This window comes from Rutilus rutilus, assembly GCF_951802725.1.
Source record: "Rutilus rutilus genome assembly, chromosome: 9".
NCBI classification, from domain to species: domain Eukaryota; kingdom Metazoa; phylum Chordata; class Actinopteri; order Cypriniformes; family Leuciscidae; genus Rutilus; species Rutilus rutilus.
In genome coordinates, this window is record NC_140223.1 from 25315731 (window position 1) to 25337419 (window position 21689).

Sequence of the window (21689 nt, forward strand, 5' to 3'; positions counted from 1 at the left end):
CAGTCTGGAGCGGCTGGTTGCACTATGCTAGCTGATTGATATTGCAGCAGTCAGAGAATCTTTCACTCTCAATAATCGCTTGCTATTTGTCTTTTGTTGGCATGGCAACACAGTGCCCGCTCTTGTTCTTTAATTAATTGACTTCAAAATATAGTTCCTTTATCTGAGGGCACATGCTGTTTTCAATTATAGTGAATCAAATGTCAGCAGATAGTTTCTCAGACTTTGTAAATGTGTTGCAGTGTAGGCCTACGAGGTATTGGTGCAAATTTGCTGTGAATCTATGTTCTAGGAATATTCCTTTTATGTTTTTATATATATTAGTCCAAGAACCAAAACTGTTAGTGGGGATTTAGTTTTGTAATACTCAGGCTATACATACCTCGGGTCTTTAGTGACCCGGGACGTCATTCAGAAGGGTAGGCCTACAAATATCCCGCCAAATGTGTTGCGACCATGGATAAAAAATAATAATAATCACACAACATGCCGTACATGTCCACTAATGACGCGTCCGATTCGCGAACTAATGACTCATTTGAACCGATTCACTTTAATGAATGGTTAAAACAACTGATCTGTCCAACGCTGAACTCAGAAAAATGTCTGAATCGGTGTATAACAAATCGGTAACACTTTACAATAATGTTCCTTTTATTAAAGGAGCTGTATGTAAGATTGTGGCCAAAACTGGTACTGCAATCACTTTCAAATTACTGTAGAGCAGTGTATCCCCTCCCCCTCCCCCCCTGACTCGAGGTTGCCAGATAGGCTGCAGGATCCAGCAGGAACGTAGGCTGACACGTTTGTAGACAGCTGTGGTAACTAGAGCAGAGCTGGCCAAACAACTGACTTCGTGATTGGTAGATAGGTGGAGGGTGGAGCATCAGGCCAAAACACAACATGACAACATCAACATCAGTTGAGGGCTGCAACTTCACTTTTTAAATGACAATATCCTGGCCGGACTACTGTTGTCAGTGATATAAGTATTTGAAATGAACATGATTTCTTAATGTCTAGTGACATATCAGGGCCATTTTATGATTAATTGAAATACATTTCTTACATACAGCTCCTTTAAACTCTAGTTAACTACATTAGTTAACATTTACTATTAATAAACTGCACTTCTACATCATTGATGTTAATTTCAAGATTTAGGCAACTATAGTCTAAATTATTAAAATCAAAAGTTGTATTTGTTAACATAGCCTAGTTAATTCACTAACATAAACAACAATGAACAGCTGTATTTTTATTAACTAAGATTAACAAAGATTAATAAATACAGTAACAAATGTATTGCTCATGGTTAGTTCATGTTAGTTATTAGCCTAATACATTAACTAATGTTAACAAATCAAACCGTATCGTAAAGCAAATTATTTACTCGGGACACCTCTTCAAATGAGAATGTGAGTGTGCTTACCCCAATTTTTATTATTATTATTTTTTTTATTTTTTTTGTAGGCCTAAGAGTGGTTAGCAAGATTTAACCTTACAGTAGGCTACAGTATTTCCAGGTTATTTATGTGACAATGTGTAGGAAAAAAAAGGGCAAAGCAAGTTGCTGTTAGCTAGCTGTTAATTTTATTCAATTGTAGGCTATATGGTTGAAAATGAGACTATTCAAAATAAAGTTTTTTGATATTGATATGATTATATACTGTACCAAAATAATTATTAGAAGGATTTTATCTTACAAAGCTATGAAATAGCTTAAAAAAAAAAAAAAAAAAAAGAGGGCAAAAAAAGGATGACAGTGTCTGTCGGCCACCACGAAGACCATTATTGACCCAGGAAAAACCCTGGATTGGCAAAACATTCATGCATTTAAGGTTTAATCCTTAATGGCACAGATTCAACAAGGTTCTGGAAACATTCCTCAGAGGTTTTGGTCCGTATTGACATGATCGCATCACGTGGTTGCTGCAGATGTGTCGGCTGCACATCCATGATGCGAATCTCCCTTTCCACCACATCCAAAAAGCTGCTCTTTTGGATCTGGTGACTGTGGAGGTCATTTGAGTTTAGTGAACCATATATTGTTATGCAACTTAGTGTTCTTTTTTCAATTTTAACTTTTTGTTGTTCTTTTTGTCCTGTACTTTTCTTTTACATCTCGTGCTCTCCCATCTGTTTACAGCAGAATCCCACCGCAGCTTGAGGGGATTATGTTCATGTTCTGATATTTACTACCAATGTCTTTCAGCTCGTCAGGATAGCATGCAACACGGCTCGTCCAAAACATATAAAAGCACAGACGGGGAGGGGAGGGAAGAGTGAAAGAGTGGGAAGAAAGCATAGGAGCTATTTCCAGATGCGTCTCTTCTGTCTCATGCTACACATTTTCACTTCAGGAACACGTTACTTCTGTGCTATTTATTCTAAATGACAGTTTTAAACATCACATTTTTCGAAAGATGTAGTTGGTGTTTACTAGGATTTATGAGGTCAATCCAGTTGCAGGTCAGAAGCAAGAAAGGCCCTTAAAGGCCTATATCTTTTGTGACCAATGGCAGATGGGATTAGTGTTTGGAAAAACTGGTTATTTATGCTCACTAGCCTACACCTTTATGCCTTTTATAACTTCTGCTGGATGTCCAGGGCCAACAAAGTGCACTTTAAGGGCGGCATCAGGCAGAGAGATGGCTGACTTCAAATTGGGCGACATCCTTAAAAACCATGCATGCTAATATGTCTATACAGTGTGAAGTCAAAAATATATATTTTTTCGTGTTTTTATTTATTTATGTATTGCTGTTGTTGCAATAGCTTTCCACAGGATGGAGCCACTCATTCAAAACGTTCTAAAGGTTGTCAAGATAACATCATCTTTCAAGTTATGTTTGCATCTGGCCACAAGAGTGTGCCAAGCACAGAGACATGAATCTGGATGAAACGACTGTGTCTGATGCTTCAGGGCTTGATTTGTATTTGGTGTCAATATGTGGATACTTGGAGTGAAGCTATGGCGTTATGTAAAACAGATTTATACTTTACTCCAGCAGCCTTCGTTTTGCACAATTTTATTCTTCATGTTTTATTTCTAAAATACTTTACAGTAACAGGTTTACCAACAGACTTCCTTTAAAACAATTTTACATTATATAATATACCTGATTAATGTAGCATGAGGTCGAAAAGTCTGAGACAATAGTGAAAATGTGGGATTTTTTCAAGTGGAAATAAGCTAGATACTGAAAAAGTATGTATCTAGAAATAATCTTTGAATAGATTTAGAAAAAATTGCAATAAAGAAAAGTATGTATAAACCGTAAAATGAAGAAGAAATATTTAAGATTTAAATTTGTGACATTGAGCATGTGATCTTCATACAAAAGGTCAGATGTCCTTGCTTCCATTGAAACAAAATATGCTATTTGGATCATTCTCAATTGCTGCATATACATGATCATCAGTTTTTACACAAACTAGTTTGAGTTCTGCTGTCATACCAAAGACATTCTTAACTTTCTTCTTAACTTTTCACTCAAATAGTTATTCTGATTATATAATTTGGAATGAAAATTTGGAATCAAAAAAGCAAAATAGAAGCATTTCTCAGATTTTTGGACCCTTGGTCATTTAGGAAAACCGCAACATATGTATGCTGCATTCTGCGGATTTTTTTCATATGCAAAATAGCACCAGCACACAACAACAATTATCAATTTATAATATATATATGTATTTTTTTTACGTTCCACACCAGTCCTAATATGGACTAAAAGAGCTCTGCGTGTACTGTATATAATTATTCTTTTGTTAGGAATTCGACAACATTTCCTCCTCACACCTCAGCTCGTTGTTGAATTAATCCTCCATTCTTTGTGTTTTGCTTATTCAGTGTTGGAGGTGAGATCACAGAGACACACTGGTGAACAGGAGAGGCTGGTGCATTGACAGTTTGCCAGTCTGTCCTGCTGCAGAGAGCTGAGCTATAAAAGACCTCTCCCCCTCAGCTGGAGCCCATTCTTGCTCTGAAGTCTCACAGTGGGGAAAGCAGGGATGAAGCGACTCTTTGCAGCTACTTTTGCACTCTTTGTGCTGTCTGCCTTTGACCAGGCAGACTCTTCAGCCTATGACAAGATAGTTGCCCATAGTCGTATTCGAGCAAAGAAAGAAGGGTAAGAGAGATTATAAATTGTATTTATTCAATTTTTAAATTATAAATAGCATATATCATTTAAATATATTTCAATTAAGAATAATATTCATAATTTATATTTAAAAAAATTCAAATATATTTTATAACTATAATAACTATAGTTATTACTTTACATACTATTGCTGTTATTATTATTACTGTATATTTGTATAACTGAATCTTTCTTTGTCTTTGTGCAACAAATATGCAAACTGTGTGAAATTATTTATATTATTAGTATTATTATTTTGTGTAACCAAATCTAGTCAGGTTGATTTGGTATACTAAATAATATTATTGACTTACAAAATATATAAAAAAAAATTATTTACAGTGAAATACTTGATTTTATAAGTAGGTTACCTGACAAAATGTTTTTACATTATTTATTTTTATATATTTTGTAAATGATTTAATCATTCTAAATAATGGCTTTTGTAAATGATTTAATCATTTTAAATAATGTCTGTCAGTGGTTTTTTTTGGGGGGGGGGGTAAAAAAAAAAGTTTTTTAATAAATACAAAGGTCTTAAGAATGGTTTGAAATCGGTCAATTATAGCTCATTGTCTTAATTTTACCTTTATTACATCAAAGTCAAACATTACTGTCCCAGGTTTAAAAGAAAAGCACCATGCTGTCACAAAACAATTTCACACATCTGTTGCACTTTTGGGTCCAATTTTCACTATGAACTAGTTGCTTATTAGCATGCATATATTTCTAGGATATTGGTTTATTAGCACTTATAAAGCACATATTAATGCCTTATTCTCCATGACCATATTCTACATCCCTTAATCCTACAATACCTAAACTGAACAACTAATAATTAAAGAGTTTATTGAGGCAAATAGTTAGTTAATAGTGAGAATTGGACCCTAATCTAAAGTGTGACCTCCCAGCTTTACTCATTTCGTCCTGTCTTACCTTTACCTCTCCGTAGACCAAATGTGTGCGCTCTCCAGCAAGTCGTGGGGACAAAGAAGAAATACTTCAGCACTTGCCGTAATTGGTACCAAGGGGCCATCTGTGGAAAGAAAGCGTAAGTGTGATGTTTTATGATTTCTGGAGGCTATTACAAATAGCCTCCGTCTCTTTGACAGAAACTGGAAAGTTCCAGCTGCTCCAATGGTCAAAGGTGAAAGGTCACTGTCCCAACTGGTAAGAGCGGTGAAGACTTCCAACAGTTACATTTACAGAGTAATTCCTACTTAAGCTGAGCTCCAAATGCAGCTTAATAGTTGAATTTACAATGCTTCCTATCCAAATGACTTTGTAAAATACAGAAATAGACAGCAACAGTAGATTTATAGTTCAACATGGCTGCCAAAACAAAGACAAAGAATTGCTCTACAGCTACAACCAAATCCCATGTGTTTCTACGGCACAAACCACCGGAGAGCTGCAGAACCTTAATTGGTATAAAATGGTGAGACCCACTGACGTTGTCAGGACATGCCATCGATGATTAAAGAAAGCAGTAGAGCTCGCCTGGAGTGCTTGGCTTGTGTTGAAACACCTTTCCTTAAATTTCTGTCCTAGGGCGAAAATACACAGCTGTCTACAAGGTGGAAATGTCAGCAGGCTCTTTTGTTTTTCGAGAAGCTCTTTGGCAAAACTCTGTGAACTTAATGATGTGTGAAATGTAAAACAACAACAGCAAAGAAAAGATTTCAACATCTAGATCAACAATATACCGTAAGATGAGCAGCAATGTCCTACTGTGAAGGCTCCAGTAATGAGGTTGTGGTTTCTGGAGGCCAATATGGTTAACCACAACCGTTGATTCATGTAGAGTTTGTCATGCCTCCGGTTTCTTGTCCTTTTTCTGTGGTTGGAAAAGAGTGGAACAACAACATAAAGAGTTTTCCCGGGCCTCTCATATGTGACCAAACAGCATTGATGTGAGGTAACCTCCAGTGGTTTCAAACTTCCTTAGTTGCAAAGCCAGACTTGCCTGAGATATTCTGCAGATTTTCTGCTTATCTTGCAGTTTTGTATATTGAAAAGCCAGGAACTGTTCTGCTCTGAGGATTTTCTCTGCTCTCAGCAGACCATTACATAGCGGTCTGGCAATCTTTGCAAATATCTGGTTTAGTGTGCTTAGCTTACATAACTGAGATGAGTATGACAGTCTTAGTTCTTCTTCAAAGATTGGTGCAAAAAAACAAAAACCCACTTATGTCACTGATGGTGGCTCAATGTGCAGATGAGAGAAGTTTGAGAATTACTACATTTTGTAGTGTCTGTTTTCATTCAAGTCATTGGTTTGATGTTCTACAAAGCTTATCTCTATATATTTTGTTAGAAATCTCCACCATCTGATGGTTTTAGCTCCATCCTAATGGTTTGAACACATGCATAATGTTGTGGATCCTTTGAACTGGTGACTCACAAGGGAGAACTTCAATTCAATTGGAAAATCTGACCTTCTCCCCAATGATTAATGGGGATGCATTCCCTCAGCATGTCTGGTCAAAAGGAGTCATGTTTTCCTCCCGTTTTGGGGAGAGATTCTTTAGAAGCTCATGTTCTAGTGAGGCTCTAATGATCTCATCAGCTATCCTTTCCCCCAGCACTTCACTTCTATAGAAGACATGGAGCCCAGCCATGAGCCAAAACTATTGCTTCTGGATTCTCAGTGGGGCGGTCACATAGAGAACAGCTTTGAAATCCCCATTAGTTTCTTAGTCTCGTGATTGCTCAATTTCAGGGACTTGTCAGTTTCCACTCTTCCACAGAACTCACCACTGACCGTCAGTTCTCAAATGGTGATTTGCAGGCTGTTTTATCTTTCTGTGGAATTCAGCAACATGGAACTGGTTTGCTGGTGTGGAGATTTCCATGTGCACTAACCCTATAGTGTTTCTCTCTGAATCTCCACCACTGCTGGAGTTTGTTTATTATCAGCAGCTTTGAAAACTTCTCAAGGGATTGTAACTCTCCAGGGGTATTTTCTCAGAGGACCTTATAAAAAACCTGTTTCCCATTAACAGCTATTTATTAACTCTACAATATGGCTGCTGTATAGTTGGTATAATTAGCTTAGGTAAGTTTTATTGAACCCATTATTCATATTAAGAGCCTGTTATAATGCATATGAACTTGTAACTGGCAAAACACACACTAAAGGGAGAATGGGGAAAAAATAAATATATATTGATGCACAGAAATACCTTGGTCTGACAGGAGATGTTTGTGGTGGCATTTGAAATTATAATTCAAGTTCTGAAGAACAACAGTGGATTTCCTTCTTTTACATGATGCTTAATAAAATAATTGTATTTTAAAGCACATATGTGTAGATTTATATTCAGATGGTTTAATAATATAGTTTTTAAGATAATTTCAGTTTTATAATTTCTTTTTAGATGAATGCTACCAAGAGCAAAATGACTTCTCATCCATGAGATTCCATTTGTGTGGTCATGGAAACATATTTACAAGCTTGGTTTGACGGTTTAAAGGGCAGTTTTCAATGAAAACAGAAAAACCAGAATGCAACCTCCATTACTGGAAAACTGCTGATTCGACATTTCCTTCCCATTGTACATTGTAACTTCCAAACCAAGGGTTTTCACTGGGTTATAAATTTACTTTAAAGGCTTCCTGGATCCAAAAAATACCCCTCAGCCTTACTAAACCACCAAGTTGGTCTCAGCGCTTGGCTTCAGGGCACTTTAAGTATTAATGCAATGCTATGACAACATAATGATAGTGGAATAAGGCACAAACCTCGGGACCACATAGCATGTTTATGTACAAAGACAGTTAATGGTTGCCATATGGAATGACTGTCTGTCCAATACCATGAACTGTGTTATCATTAAAACCAGGATAGCTTGTAACGACGTGAGAATGGCATCCAGAAAAAAAAAATGAATTTGAGCCTGTACATTACCGGTATTTTGTTTTTTCAAGTGGCACCAAATGTCTGGGCTTCAATATTCACTTAACACATGTTCTTCTGGTTTTATGTCTTCCCTCCCTTTGTCCAGGACCGTGTTGTATGAGTGTTGCCCAGGTTACATGAAGTTGGACGGCTTGAGAGGCTGTCCTGCAGGTTGGTTGATTTCATAATAGTTACTTACTGACCAGTCTGACATTGGAATGTCATAAAAGTCTGGTTATATTGTCAATAAAATACTAATTTACAATGATAAGTATGCTAAGTATGATTGATATCTAGTTTGAATGCTATAATGTAGGCGAAAAAATGTATTAGTCTGCAATCTTGTGACTAATCTGTGTCACTTTCCTTGCAGTTGCTCCCATTGACAACGTTTATGGCACCCTCGGCCTGGTCAAAGCCAAAAATACCCAGGAATACTCTGCTATATCCAAGCTACGGGAAGAGATTGAAGGTTCCGGGTCGTACACCTTCTTCGCACCCAGTAATGATGCATGGGATCTTCTGGATATGGTATCATCTTGTTCCTTCTATTCAGCACAAATATAGAAATTGAGTAATTCCTTGACGGTTTTGCATTGGCTTCCTCTCTGTTCTATAGGAGGTGAGGAATGCTCTGGTGAGCAATGTTAATATCGAACTGTATAATGCTCTGCACTACCACATGGTCAACAAACGGCTTCTCACCAAAGACCTCAAGAACGGAATGACTGCAACCTCCATGTACAACGACTTGAGCCTGCTCATCAATCATTACTCCAATGGGGTAATTTGATATCTTGAGAAATGGAGGGTTATGTTTCAGGTTACTTTCTTCTTTGTGAAGGACTTAATTTACACATGGTTCTTGTTCAGGTTGTCACAGTGAACTGTGCCAGGATCATTCACGGCAACCAGGTGGCCACCAACGGAGTGGTCCACGTCATTGACCGCGTCATCACAGCTGTTGGCAACACCATTAGGGATATAATCGAAGTCGACGATGAACTAAGCACTTTGAGTGTAAGTGTTGAGAAAACTTGGAGCTGTGTAGTTCATGAACCAAACCAATTAACCAGAAGTTGTAATATGCTCCATTTCTTTTCCAGACTGTGGCTACTGAATCCGGTTTGATTGAGAAGCTGGGTCAGTCAGGACACTTCACCCTGTTCGCCCCCACCAACGATGCCTTTGAAAATCTGGAACGAGAGGTTATGGACAGGCTTATGAAAGACAAGGTTTCCCTCCAAGGTAAACCCCAAGACGTAAAGCCCCATGATTTCACATTGCACTATTCTCAAACGGAGTGCTTTAAGTTGTCGAAGGGACACGTTAAATCCCATATTGATGGCAGACTTGGCACAAAGAAAGGCTTTATTCTTATTCAATGAAACAAAGATGCAGGAAATCAAGGATCTGGCAGTTCGCTCGTGCCGTGTTTGTTGATATGAGTCAACTGAGTGTGGCCAAGGATTATTTTGCCCCCTTTCAAACCAGATGGGACCGCTGCACCCCGAGCTGTAGACCTGGAATTCTCAGACAGTTGGCAAGCAGTGCCATAACAACACTTATAGGACTACTTTGAGATTTAGACAGGGTTACAGTTGAGCCACTTGGAGAAGAGATCAAATCTGAAGGTTCTCGGCAGTTCATGAGTACTTCTTAGAGTATTTTCAGAATACTGAGGTTGATGTTTGCTTTGGAGTTGCATTAACTTTCCCAGTGATCATGTAAAAGAATGACATAATACCCCACTCTCATGAACATAAGGTTTGTCAGAAATGCCCTAAGGCTTATATTAACTGCTTGAGTGAAAAGTAAAATAAAACTAATATTATGGCCAAATCTGCTGTGCCAAGTGGAAAGACATTTGATCTGCTACTTAAGCAACTTTCATTGAGGGAAGTCATGGAAATGAAAAAGAAAAACTCCAAGCTTAACCTAGATACTGATATATTGTGGAGTTAACCACTGAATGCATATAATACCAACACATTTAACACAATAAACAATACAGTGAGATGATAGCCAGCTTGAACATATGCACCCATTTGGCTCCAGTGGTTCATGTTTTCCAGAGTGATGCGGAATATATTTTGTAACCATTAAAGCGAATATGTTCATTGTAAGGACCAAAGGAGAAAGATTTAAGACCTTCTGAAAAGAGCATAATCCTTGTCTTGCCAGAGACCTATAGAGAGGAAACAGCTGTTCACTTTACGATTCAGTGAAAAATGGTGGCGATGGGATCTCTGCCCTCTTATTTGTCCCTAGAGTTTTGACTTGCGCTCTATTTCCAGTCAAATGGTTTGTTGCTGCTGAGAGACTCACTCAGAGAGGACCCAAAGGCTCCCAAGGCTCCCCCAGGATCCCTTTTGGGAACTAATTGAAGATGCAATGACATAATGGATTGCATGCATGTCTACATAATCTATATATTAAATCACAGAATTGAAATATGAAATTAATATTGAAGGTCATGAAATCAAAGTCCATGTTGAAGTTACTGTGTCTATATGCTAGTGTAAGCCTAGCAGATATATGCATTTTAAATTTACAACCATTCTCTCAGGAAAACTGTGCTTGACAAGTGATTTCATGCACATTAATTTAAAGCAAATACTGTGTTAAATCACTGTGCAAAATTGTCATTTAGCATGTTTGTATGAAGCATTTTCAAACAGACTCATTTCCATTTGTGATTTTTACCTGATGTGGTATGCTCTAAACACCAAAAAAAATATATAACTAATATCATTTTTTCCATGATTTCCTCATATCTCAAGAGGCGTGTAAGAGGAATAACAGATGTGCTTGGATGACAAAGACTGATGTTTCTTCTCTTCCAGCTCTCCTCAACTACCATCTGTTGAACTCTGTTCAGTGCTCTGAGGCCATCATGGCCGGCACGTCTCATGAGACCCTGGAGGGCAGCAATATTGAGATTGGCTGCGATGGCGATAGCCTTACAGTCAATGGCATAAAGATGGTACTCAAGAAGGACATTGTCACCTCCAATGGAGTCATCCACCTCATCGATAAAGTCCTCATGCCCGACTCTGGTAAGCTTATCCTATCAGACTCTTTTATCTTTTTTTCTGAGAGTGCAGAAATGACTGAAAAAGCCCCTAAATGCTGTGATTTTGCTTTTTTTAAAGCTAAACATGTTATGGAGCTGGTTGGACAATCTCAGGGCACCTACGGTGACATGCTGACAGAGCTAGGCTTGTCTGCAGCCATGGGACCCCAGACTGAGTACACACTCCTGGCTCCACTTAACGTAGCCTTCAACGGTGAGCAAATACATGTCAATCTCCCTCTCCTTCTGTTTAACTAACTTAGTCTCCTTGCCTTTACTCAGCTGCTTGTTTCTTCTCTGTCATTGTCTGTTTTAATTCTACCTTAGCAAGACCTCTGTTCTTTCAATTGCTGATGTGCCTTGCCTTTGTTAACTTCTGCTGTCCCATAACTATAACTTTGTGGTTAATTCCTCGTGGGATAGCAGGTGTAAAAACATATGATTCATTCAATGCCTGTGAATGGAAAATAGCAGCTTCTGTTAATCTATGGGCCTCATTGGACTTCCAGCACTGAAAAGATGTTGAAAGAAAGAGAAGATGAAAACTTCTGATATCCCACCTCCCATACAGAGCGTTTCAGACCTCACAGGAGGCTAAGCTGGATCTTTCACCTCATCATCACATGTTTGTAGTTCATTTGTGGCTAATGACAGGTGAACATATTCATCACATTATATTTACAGGGGTAAATCGTTCCTTTTACTAGGCTGCATGGGGGAAAGGGACAGTGCCTGCGGTTACAATAACCAAAAGTCCTGTCTGGGAATGCACATTCTACAAACTGCTCACCACGAAAGGCTGGCCAAGTCTTAACATGTTGCAGTTTGAAACATATAATGTTCTTTGGTTATGTGTATGTTTTAACATAGAAGAGTTATTAGTCTTTTTAATCGTTCTAAATCCGAGTTGCGTTATATCATGTTATTGATTAGGCAAATGTTATCACAAAACTTTTTTGTCATGATGGTAAACCAAACCAAGTGCAAATAATTTTTTTCCTCTGCAATCCAGATGAGGTGATGTCCATGGACCAGAGCTTCCTGAAGATCATTCTGGAAAACCACATAATCAAGAACAAGGTTGTGCTGAGTCAGCTGTACAACGGTCAGCGACTGGAAACACTCGCAGGGAAATTTCTCAGAGTCTTCGTCTACCGCACAGTCAGTTGTTTTATATGTATTTGTTCTTGATTTTCTTATGATTTAGAATCTTCCATTTGGCAAAAAATGTACATATTTACATATTAATTAGTCAACTAATTTATAAATTGTAATATGCAAAAATTTCCAAAATATGTCAGGAAAATATACGTGTATATATGAAACTGCTAATATACAGTAATATTTATTTTAAATGTTATTTATATAAATGTATTTTAAATATATGGTCAGGTATTTCAGATTTTTTTTTTTTTATCATTCAAAAAAGTAGTTTTCTCCAATGTACTAAAATAAAACAACTTTTTAAGGATGGATAACTTAAAAATGGTTTTTGAACTTAAAAATAAAAAAACTAAATTTTAAACAAAATATTTTTTACTACACATATTTACAATACATTTCAAATATATTTTAGCCAGGGGAAGAAAAAAAGGATGTTTGTTTTCACTGACATGTTAGTTGTATGATTTTTTTTTTTGGGGGGGGGGGGGGGGGGGGGGGGGGGGGGGGGCAGTAAACATTGACATTTATTGGCATTGTCATTTTTAAGTAATAGCTCAAATAGTTTCCATTAGTAGACTCAGGGGAAGTGAACTGTCTTGTAATATTTGACCTATGAAGGCAGTCTGCATTGAGAACGCCTGCTTGATCCGTGGAAGCAAAGAGGGAAGTAACGGTGCCCTCCATCTCATGAAGACCCTGATCACGGCACCAGAGTCCACCATGTACCAACTTCTGGTGAAACACGGAGCATTCAAGTAAGAAAAAGTGCATTTTCATCAAGTCAAAGTGAAGATCGCTTTCTTGTCCTTGTGACTATCACTTCATTGCTGCAGGATCTTTTTGTCTCTGATGGAAGCAGCTGGTCTGACTGATATGCTCAAACAGGAAGGAGATTTCACACTTTTTGCCCCTACAGATGAGGCTTTTGCAGGGCTCAGTGAGAGAGACTTGTCTCTTTTGAAGAGTGAGTTCTTTCATACATGTCATTTTCATGGCCACACCACATCTAGAATTACTGTTTAGCTTTGTTTTATTCAGGATTAATGAGATTAAAGATGAAAGACAGAGGATACAGGATATGACAGTGTCTCTTCTCTGTGATCAGGTGACGTTAACGCCCTCAGAGCCATTCTGCTCTATCACTTCAGTAACGGCGTCTTCATCGGTGGAGGCTTGGAGACTGGAGTCACTAACCTCCTCAAAACTCTCCAGGGCAGCAATTTGAAGGTGTTGTATGTAAGTATCAAGCACTCCTGCAGTCCAGCCTTGAAATTAATTTCAAGTCATAACATCTGTTTGCAAGAACCTTCATCAGATTATATGATTCCGCTCTGTAATATAGAGTTTTACGGTGGGAATTTCCTGTGAGTAAAATTAAACCATGCTTTGTAGTAAACCACTTACCTTGATACAACCTCTGATTTATATGTAGAAGAAAAACTGAATCTATTTGATGTACGGAAGTATTAAACAGGTACAGAATGTTTTTTATGATTAGCAGGGTTTTTTTTTCTTTGTAACCTTAATATACCTTTACATTGGGAAGGTCACATAAATCTTTGGTTAAATAAAATGTTGTCGTAAGGTTATACTGTAAGAGTAAACAATGTCAAATAACATAAAAAGTCTAAATTAGCTGTCAACATATTTAATATTACTAAATCTGAATACATTTGCTTACACCAATGAAAATAAAAAATAATATTCAGATCAGCATTGCTCCTAAACCATTCTTTACATTTATGTTTTTGTATATATATACAGTGCTATGCATAAGTTTAGGCAACCATGCTAAAGTTGACTAAAAAGAGGAATAAAAAATCATATTTTGCAAATTTAACTTAATGCCTTATTTTAAAAAATTAGGAAAAATCCAACCTTTAAGGACACCAATTTTCTTTGTGAATGAATAATGTATCGTAAATAAATAAATGTTCTTCCTTAAAAAACAGGGTGCATAAGTTTGGGCACCACTATGTTAAATTCCCATAGAGGCAGGCAGATTTTTATTTTTAAGTATTTTTTTTTTTTTTTTTTTAGGATACTATGCATCCTGATAAAGTTCCCTTGGCCTTTGGAATTAAAATAGCCCCACATCATCACATAGCCTTCACTATACCTAGAGATTGGCATGATTTTATTTCAGTTAGCCTAATAGCTAGTTTGATTTGCATTGAGAGATGATCTTATGGAAAGTACTCCATGCCAATCTCTAGGTATGGTGAAGGCTATGTGATGATGTGGGGCTATTTTAATTCCAAAGGCCAAGGGAACTTTATCAGGATGCATAGTATCCTAAAAAAAAAAAAAAAAAAAATACTTAAAAATAAAAATCTGCCTGCCTCTATGGGAATTTAACATAGTGGTGCCCAAACTTATGCACCCTGTTTTTTAAGGAAGAACATTTATTTATTTACGATACATTATTCATTCACAAAGAAAATTGGTGTCCTTAAAGGTTGGATTTTTCCTAATTTTTTAAAATAAGGCATTAAGTTAAATTTGCAAAATATGATTTTTTATTCCTCTTTTTAGTCAACTTTAGCATGGTTGCCTAAACTTATGCATAGCACTGTATATATCATTAGTGTATTTCTATTTATTATTTTTTATACAGGTGATGTATACATAAATATAATTGATTTATTATACATTTCAGCGCTTTTTGTCTGTTTGATCTTTGTTGTTATTGTACTTGTTTGTTCAAATTAAAAATGAGCAAATATTACATAATATAATAATATATACTATGTATGTTTTATGATAACATTTATTTATTGAAAAAATATTGCAATTTGCAGGCAAATGAGAGCATGCAGGTCAACACTGTGAAAGTTCCTGAGTCTGATATAATGGCCACAAATGGAGTTGTTCACTTCGTCAGGACTCTTCTGTACCCTGAGGGTGAGAGTTGAAATTGCAGTTACTGTGATGTTTTCTTTTCTTTGTTTTTTTGTGTGGAAATTTTTCATTTTTCAAGAACTACTAAATGTCTGTTTTATTTTAAAAGATATACCTGTTGGTAGCCAGGAACTCCGTTCACTCCTGACAAGGATCATCCGATACATCCAGATTAAGGTATTGAATTTCAACATGCAACAAGCTTGAAGTCGTTCACAGAAAGACCCATTTAGGGGCTCGTTTGCCCTGAGGATCATGTGCAACATATATATGATCTCCCAAAACAGATGTCCGGTGGGATCCTAATGCCATCTTTTCTTTTTATTTGTGTAATTCTACCGCCATGCCTAAAAAGTGTAATAGACAGGATATTTACATAAGTGAATTTCTGTGTCAACGTGTATTTTCTTTCCTTTGTAGTATGTTTCTGGATACAGATTTCAGGAGATCCCTCTGACATTTATAAGTATGTATATCAAAAATGGTTTTCATTTCAGCGCAATCAGTTTCTTTTTATCTGTTTTCTCAAAGATTCGGTTTTCTTGAAATCTGACAATCATGTTTCACCTTTTTCCCTCTAGGAAGAGTCATCACAGGTAACACCAATGAAACTCATTACTCATGAGAGAGCTAGATTATTACTCTGTGCTGCATGAAGTTTGTTTACTGTGTTTCTTATATATGCAGTTCCTGGTGATGTTACAAAAGTCACCAGAGTCATCCAGGGAGAGCCTACCTTTACCAAGGTGACACGGGTTATTGAGGGCGACCCGAGGATTACGAAGGTTACCCGTGTGATTGAGGGTCAACCAACTATCACTAAAGTCACCAGGGTAATCGAAGGGGAACCAACTATGACCAAAGTCACCAGAGTCGTTGAAGGTAAACACCATTAAACACATCAATGATAGTTATTGCACATATCATTGCATTAAAGCTATTGTCATGTAAACAATGTAAAGTAATTGTACATTTATTGTGTAACACTTTAGTTTAGGTTCCAACTCTCACTATTAAGTAGTTGCTTATTAGCATGCATATTACTAGGATATTTGGCTGTTTATTAGTTCTTTTAAAGCACATACTAATGCCTTATTCTCCATGACCATATTCTACACCCTTTATCCTACCCAATACCTAAACATAACGACTACCTTAGTAACTATTAATAAGCCATAATTAGGGGTTTACTGAGGCAAAAGTAATAGTTAATAGTTAATTAGTGAGAATTGGACCCAAATCTAACGTGTGACCACTTATTGAAATTTCATTGAATGAAAAAGGATTTATACAAATTTTTGGCTGATCCTCTGGTGTGCCATTTCAACCACAACCAACAATTTGTTGACTAATAAAGATCTTTCATTACTTGGTGAGATAAGTGTAAGAAAAGTAAATATATTTGTTGTACTTTTGTAAGTATTACAGTCAAATTCTGCTTATTTTTGTTACCTTGTTTAAGTTTGCAAAAAGTGTTAGTAAAATGCTAGCTATGAAATGACCAGCCAAACACTGTATTCTTAAAATGTTTAAAATGTAATTTTCCCCACACAACGCTATTAAACACAATACAATAATATAAGATGTGATGAAAATGTTCTGACGATTAAACAAATAACAGAATTCTCTTGTGATGCATTGATTTTGTAAGTCCACTGGGCCAAACGCACCCATAGCTAAAGAAACACCCTAATAACTATGAATGATAACTCAATGTGTTGCCTTTTAGTCATACTCATACTACAAATGTTTGGTCATTCTCCAAAGGACAAATGTGTGATAAAGTGACTTGGAATATGTCTACGAAAACCAAGTGTGATATTTCCCAACAGTGCGTGTTGCTCTAGCAATGAACCCATCCTTTCCTGGACCTGGATTTCACAAGTATTGACACATGCTTAATGTTTTGTATCAACAGGTCCAGAATATTCAGTCACCAGCTCCTCCGATATGGAGCTTTATGGTAGTGTGACACTTTGAACCCTTTATTAGCATGCTAGCATCAGAGCTAACAGTTAACCTCATTTTGTCTTCCTCACTCCAAATCTTTTTTTCCTTTAAGTTTGTCCTATTCCAGGTTACAGAATACAATGTCTTTCTGTTGTGCTAAGGGTACTGGTAAAAGACAACTAAAACCTTTGATTTATTGTTTTTCCTTTCATACTCTTTTGGAATTAGCTATGCTACAAGCTGCGGAGTAAAGCCGACCCAGTCAACCACTGAACTCTACTCCCTTTTCCTTTTCTCTCTAGTTCTTCATGTATAATCAGATAAATGTCAGTATTATTCATCATTTCTTCTTCTTCTTTCCCACTAGATATCAGCGAGGACCCTGAAAGCATCGCTAGTTACATTCAAGGTGAGATTCTAACATTTGCAAAGGTATGTCAAGCTAAACTGTCCCAACATGGTTGACCTCTTTGTCTTTTGCTAATCTGTTTCCAGAGGGAAGAAGGGTGCCTGGAAGAAGGCCAGGTAAATAATTCACTAAACATCAGTTTGACACTTTTATGTTTTATATTGCATGCACGTCGATTGAACAAGCAATGTGCTACAAGCTTTGATCTCCGTGACCTCTCTTTTCATAATCTCAGGAATACCCCGGAGGAAAGTCTAGATCTAGACCGGGCAGAGAGAGCACAAGTAGAAAACAAGACCTGAAGAGTACTTCCTTCATTTACTTGCGCAGTGGTCCAGAACCTACCAGGCTGAAGTTGAGTTCAAGGCAAAAGAAAAACAAACTCAATATTGATCATTCCTGTTTGTTCCAGAGATAATGGTGATTTTTGTTCAAGTACATTTGGTCCACATGGGGATACAAAATTCCCCAAATGTGTATATAAATAAGCTCTCTCTCTTTGTGTTGTAAAGTATGGGCTGAAAAATCACAGTTTCATCTTCGTCATGAATAAATGATCTGATGCTTTCTGATGTTTTTGTTACATGATTTGGAAACATTTGTACAACCATGCATTACCGTTTGTATGAAACAACTCAAAAAATGGAAGCGTTCATACACATGGTATAGGGAACAGGGGAACAGTTAAAATGAACAAATGCCTAAAACCAGCAGTATGAATTTATTTTTCTGGGGTATGGTTTACAGTTGCATGGACAATGATTTTATGGTGCTCATATTTAGATGGTGTAAAATCTAAAATAAAAATAGAAATTATGTTGCAGTGTTTTGTTAGAAAATCTAGATTTTTTTTTTTCTTTTCTTTTTTTCATGTTTCTTTTCATGGTGTGATAGAGGTTTGATGGTTCTTCCTTGGTGTTTTTGTATGTGTATGTAAGTGTGTACATTTGCATAAACCGTGCATAAATGTGCTGCACAAAAAAAAAAACTCTCAAACTGAATTTTTTATGTTACCAGTCCAAGTTTAATTTGACAAACAGGTTTTGGCTCCTTTGCATTTATTTTTCACTTTCCATAATAAACTCAACTTTTAGACATGGAATTGTGTGTCAGTTTTTGAAGTAACAAAACGTTAATATGATTTCATTATTTGTATTGTCATTATTTCTGTTTTACATTTTATACAAATTTAATATAAAAGTATAACAATAAAATATAAAACATTAATGATGAAAATAATATACAATAGATACATATTTTAAGCATTGAAGTGCTATCTTTGCTATCTTTAAGTTTTACTCGAGGAAGAAAATATTTGTCATGTGGAAATATCTAGAAAATATCTCAAATGTGAGATGTAGGCTAAGAAAAAGACCACAATTTTTCCAGTATAATGATTCATATTTTAGCACAGAGAGAAATCTGCACAAAAAGTCTCCGTTTTTTAAATGTCTCAGAGCATGCAATGTATTTGTGCATTCATCAGCTTTTCCATTTAAGACATATTTTTGTCCTCTTTTTTTGTCTTCCCTCAGGAGATACACATTCATTCTTATTGCCTGAGTTCAAGCAGTCTATGTGGGATAAGTCAAGGCACACCTTTATTCCAGAATTTCGTTTTAGCATGTCATACACTGACATTTTGTGTCAATATGGAATGTAGCGAACGTTATCTAAAGAAAGTCTGGAAAAAAAGAAGAAACCATGTATGAGCTTAGTAGTTCAACTTTCTTCTTTAGCTGTTAAACAACTATTTGAAAACACTCCATGCTGTTTTGTTTTATTGGTTACTGTAAGAAATGCTGGCTATGTAAGATAATGGGCAATATGGTAATGTTTTTACTTTTACTAAATATTGTTATATTTTTAACTGTCTAAAAAATATAATCATTCATCCACAGTTCGGGCCGGTCAAATGATCAAACTATATACATATATAAACTAAATGTAAATGTAAACAGCCAATCCAACTCAGAAAGCAAAGGCTGAGGGTATTTTTTCAGAACGCAAGACTAAACTTGCTGCAGTTCTTTTCTAAATAGAGGTGGAGGTCAAAGCGGGACACTTCAGACGGGGGCTAGTGGTGACATGCATCCCACTGAAGTTTGCATACAATGCAGCTGGATTGATTTGAGCTGATTCCAAGAACTACAGTCAGATACCAGCATCATGTTTCTGACAAGTGATGTTTGAGTCATTTCACTTTAGCTATTCTAATTATTATACGAGCAACAAAGCTTGTGATCATTTCCCAAGCTTTTGTTCCATCATTTTATATATCCAAATGCTATATCACTATCTTTCATTAGCAGCAGGGCCGTCGCTAGAGGGGAGAAAAGTGGTCACAATTATCAGGACCCCTAGCTTTGGGGGAGGCCCCAGCAATTTTAGGATCCCCTATAGCTACAGCCTTGAGCATTTATGTAAGAGCCCAGCCCTCAATAGCTTGTTCAGGCAAGAGGGGCATCGCAAAGCAGCGAGCTGGGAAATGGATTGTTCGGCACATTCTGGTGGGTTGCAACTCATACACTCCCTCTGAAACAATCTGGATATTTGAAATTATACGAACGAATGAATGATACGAAATGAATAATACGAAATTTATGATACGAAATTTATGATACGAAAATCTGTTGTGTGTGATTGCTTTTTGAATCAGTGCATCTTCAGACTTACATACAATACAAGACAACTAGAAAGTATGGGCAAGGGTGTTACAATATGGAAGAAAGTACTATTGCAATTTCCATTTCATGCCAACTTTAAAATGTACACGCATATGAACACTTGTGACAGACATAACAGGTTCAGCCATGCCTAAAGCACCAGACCTTTACATCTCAACAAAACAGGCACTAACCAAATTACTTCCAACCATTGCAATGTGACATGTCTGAAATGGGGAGTAACACTGAAGAGGAACCATTGCTGGATTTATTAATTAAAATATTATTAAAATACCGTACGGATGAAAATACCGGCCTTGGTTGGCTATGCATAGACTCCCTACATTGCAGACTTTATGAGTGGTTAAAATGGAATGCTGTATTTACAGTACACAGTGTTGTACTTAACTTTCTTTTGCTTTCTTCCCTCCTCTTTTCTTTTCCTTTCTTTTCTTTAATAGTGTGGTTGAATGGATCTTCATGATAGCGGAAAGAAGTGTTTAAAACTAATGAATATAAAACCAAGCGTTTTTACAATGTCTTCAGAAAATGGCAACTAAAAAAGGTAAGCCAACTAAACAGAAAGGAAAGACAATAAATACAAACACAAGGACAAAAAGACAATTAAACTGGCCATAACTCTGACATACACATACATACACATGTTAAGTTTTCATGTTTTATCGGGACATTCCATAGGCGTAATGATTTTTATACTGCACAAACTGTCTATTCTATCCCCTAACACTAACCCTATACCCATACACGTACACTCTCAGAAAAAAAGGTACAGAAGCTGTCACTTTAAAAAAGTTCATCTTTGTACCTAAAGAGTGCATATTAGGCTACATATTGGTACCAAAAGTGTACATATAAGTGCCTAAATTATATTGGAACTTTTTTTTTTTTTTGAGAGTTTACCCATCACAGAAAACTTTCTGAATTTGTAAATTTTCAAAAAACATAATTATATGATTCATGCTGTTTTCCCCATGGGGACCAAAAAAATGTCCCCACAAGGACAAGGATTTTGGATATTGCCATTTTTGGGGGGACATTTTGTAGGGTAGGCTACATCTGAGTCACACACACACTGCTTAATATTTATGCGGAAACTTTTTTTCAGGATTCTTAAAGTTGAATAGAAAGTTCACTATAAATAATTTGTAACAATATACTGTAAGTAAGCAATAAGTTATGAGAGGCTGTGCTGTATCGTGAATATGTCACGGCAGAACTTATTTACGATACAGCACTAGCCTAGAGTACCTTATTATACCAAAATATAAGTATCAATGCAACTTTCATGAAGTAAAATCAAAAAAGCCTGCCTTCCGCTGGAAATAAATAGTCCCTGGCAGTGAACAGCAACAGAAGTTACATTATTTCGCCATTAGACGGCAAAGATTGTCTTTATGAGTGAGTCAGTCAGTAGAGACGACTTTTATATTGAAAGGACTGAAACTTGTTGTGAACA

At 36.6% G+C, this 21689-nt stretch overlaps 1 protein-coding gene across 3 annotated transcripts; it reads left to right on the forward strand.

Annotated features, from left to right (window-relative positions):
- Nucleotides 1–3853: 3853 nt before the first annotated feature.
- postnb (periostin, osteoblast specific factor b) lies at nucleotides 3854–18646 on the forward strand. Of its 3 annotated transcripts, XM_084418102.1 has the most exons (22): nucleotides 3960–4133; nucleotides 5098–5196; nucleotides 8153–8217; nucleotides 8420–8577; nucleotides 8666–8830; nucleotides 8920–9066; nucleotides 9153–9294; nucleotides 10893–11105; nucleotides 11202–11336; nucleotides 12135–12283; nucleotides 12905–13041; nucleotides 13120–13250; nucleotides 13392–13522; nucleotides 15088–15190; nucleotides 15297–15364; nucleotides 15608–15653; nucleotides 15769–15783; nucleotides 15875–16069; nucleotides 17106–17150; nucleotides 17505–17546; nucleotides 17633–17662; nucleotides 17782–18646. In XM_084418102.1, exons 1-22 carry the CDS (start codon nucleotides 4015–4017, stop codon nucleotides 17802–17804), a joined length of 2358 nt encoding a protein of 785 aa, XP_084274228.1. In that variant the 5' UTR covers nucleotides 3960–4014; the 3' UTR covers nucleotides 17805–18646. The 3 variants fall into 3 exon arrangements, with proteins under 3 accessions (XP_084274227.1, XP_084274229.1, XP_084274228.1); XM_084418101.1 differs by lacking the exon at nucleotides 15769–15783 and having other exon boundaries at nucleotides 3854–4133; nucleotides 15608–15671; XM_084418103.1 differs by lacking the exons at nucleotides 15769–15783; nucleotides 17106–17150 and having other exon boundaries at nucleotides 3854–4133; nucleotides 15608–15671.
- Nucleotides 18647–21689: the final 3043 nt, after the last annotated feature.

What these genes read in the sequence shown, in the direction of transcription:
- postnb (XM_084418101.1), top strand. Translation starts at nt 4,015, where the DNA reads ATGAAGCGACTCTTTGCAGCTACTTTTGCACTCTTTGTGCTGTCTGCC. An exon ending in ATTCGAGCAAAGAAAGAAGG is followed by an intron (nt 4,134 to 5,097) that starts GTAAGAGAGATT and finishes ACCTCTCCGTAG; the next exon opens with ACCAAATGTGTGCGCTCTCC. An exon ending in CTCCGATATGGAGCTTTATG is followed by an intron (nt 17,151 to 17,504) that starts GTAGTGTGACAC and finishes CTTTCCCACTAG; the next exon opens with ATATCAGCGAGGACCCTGAA.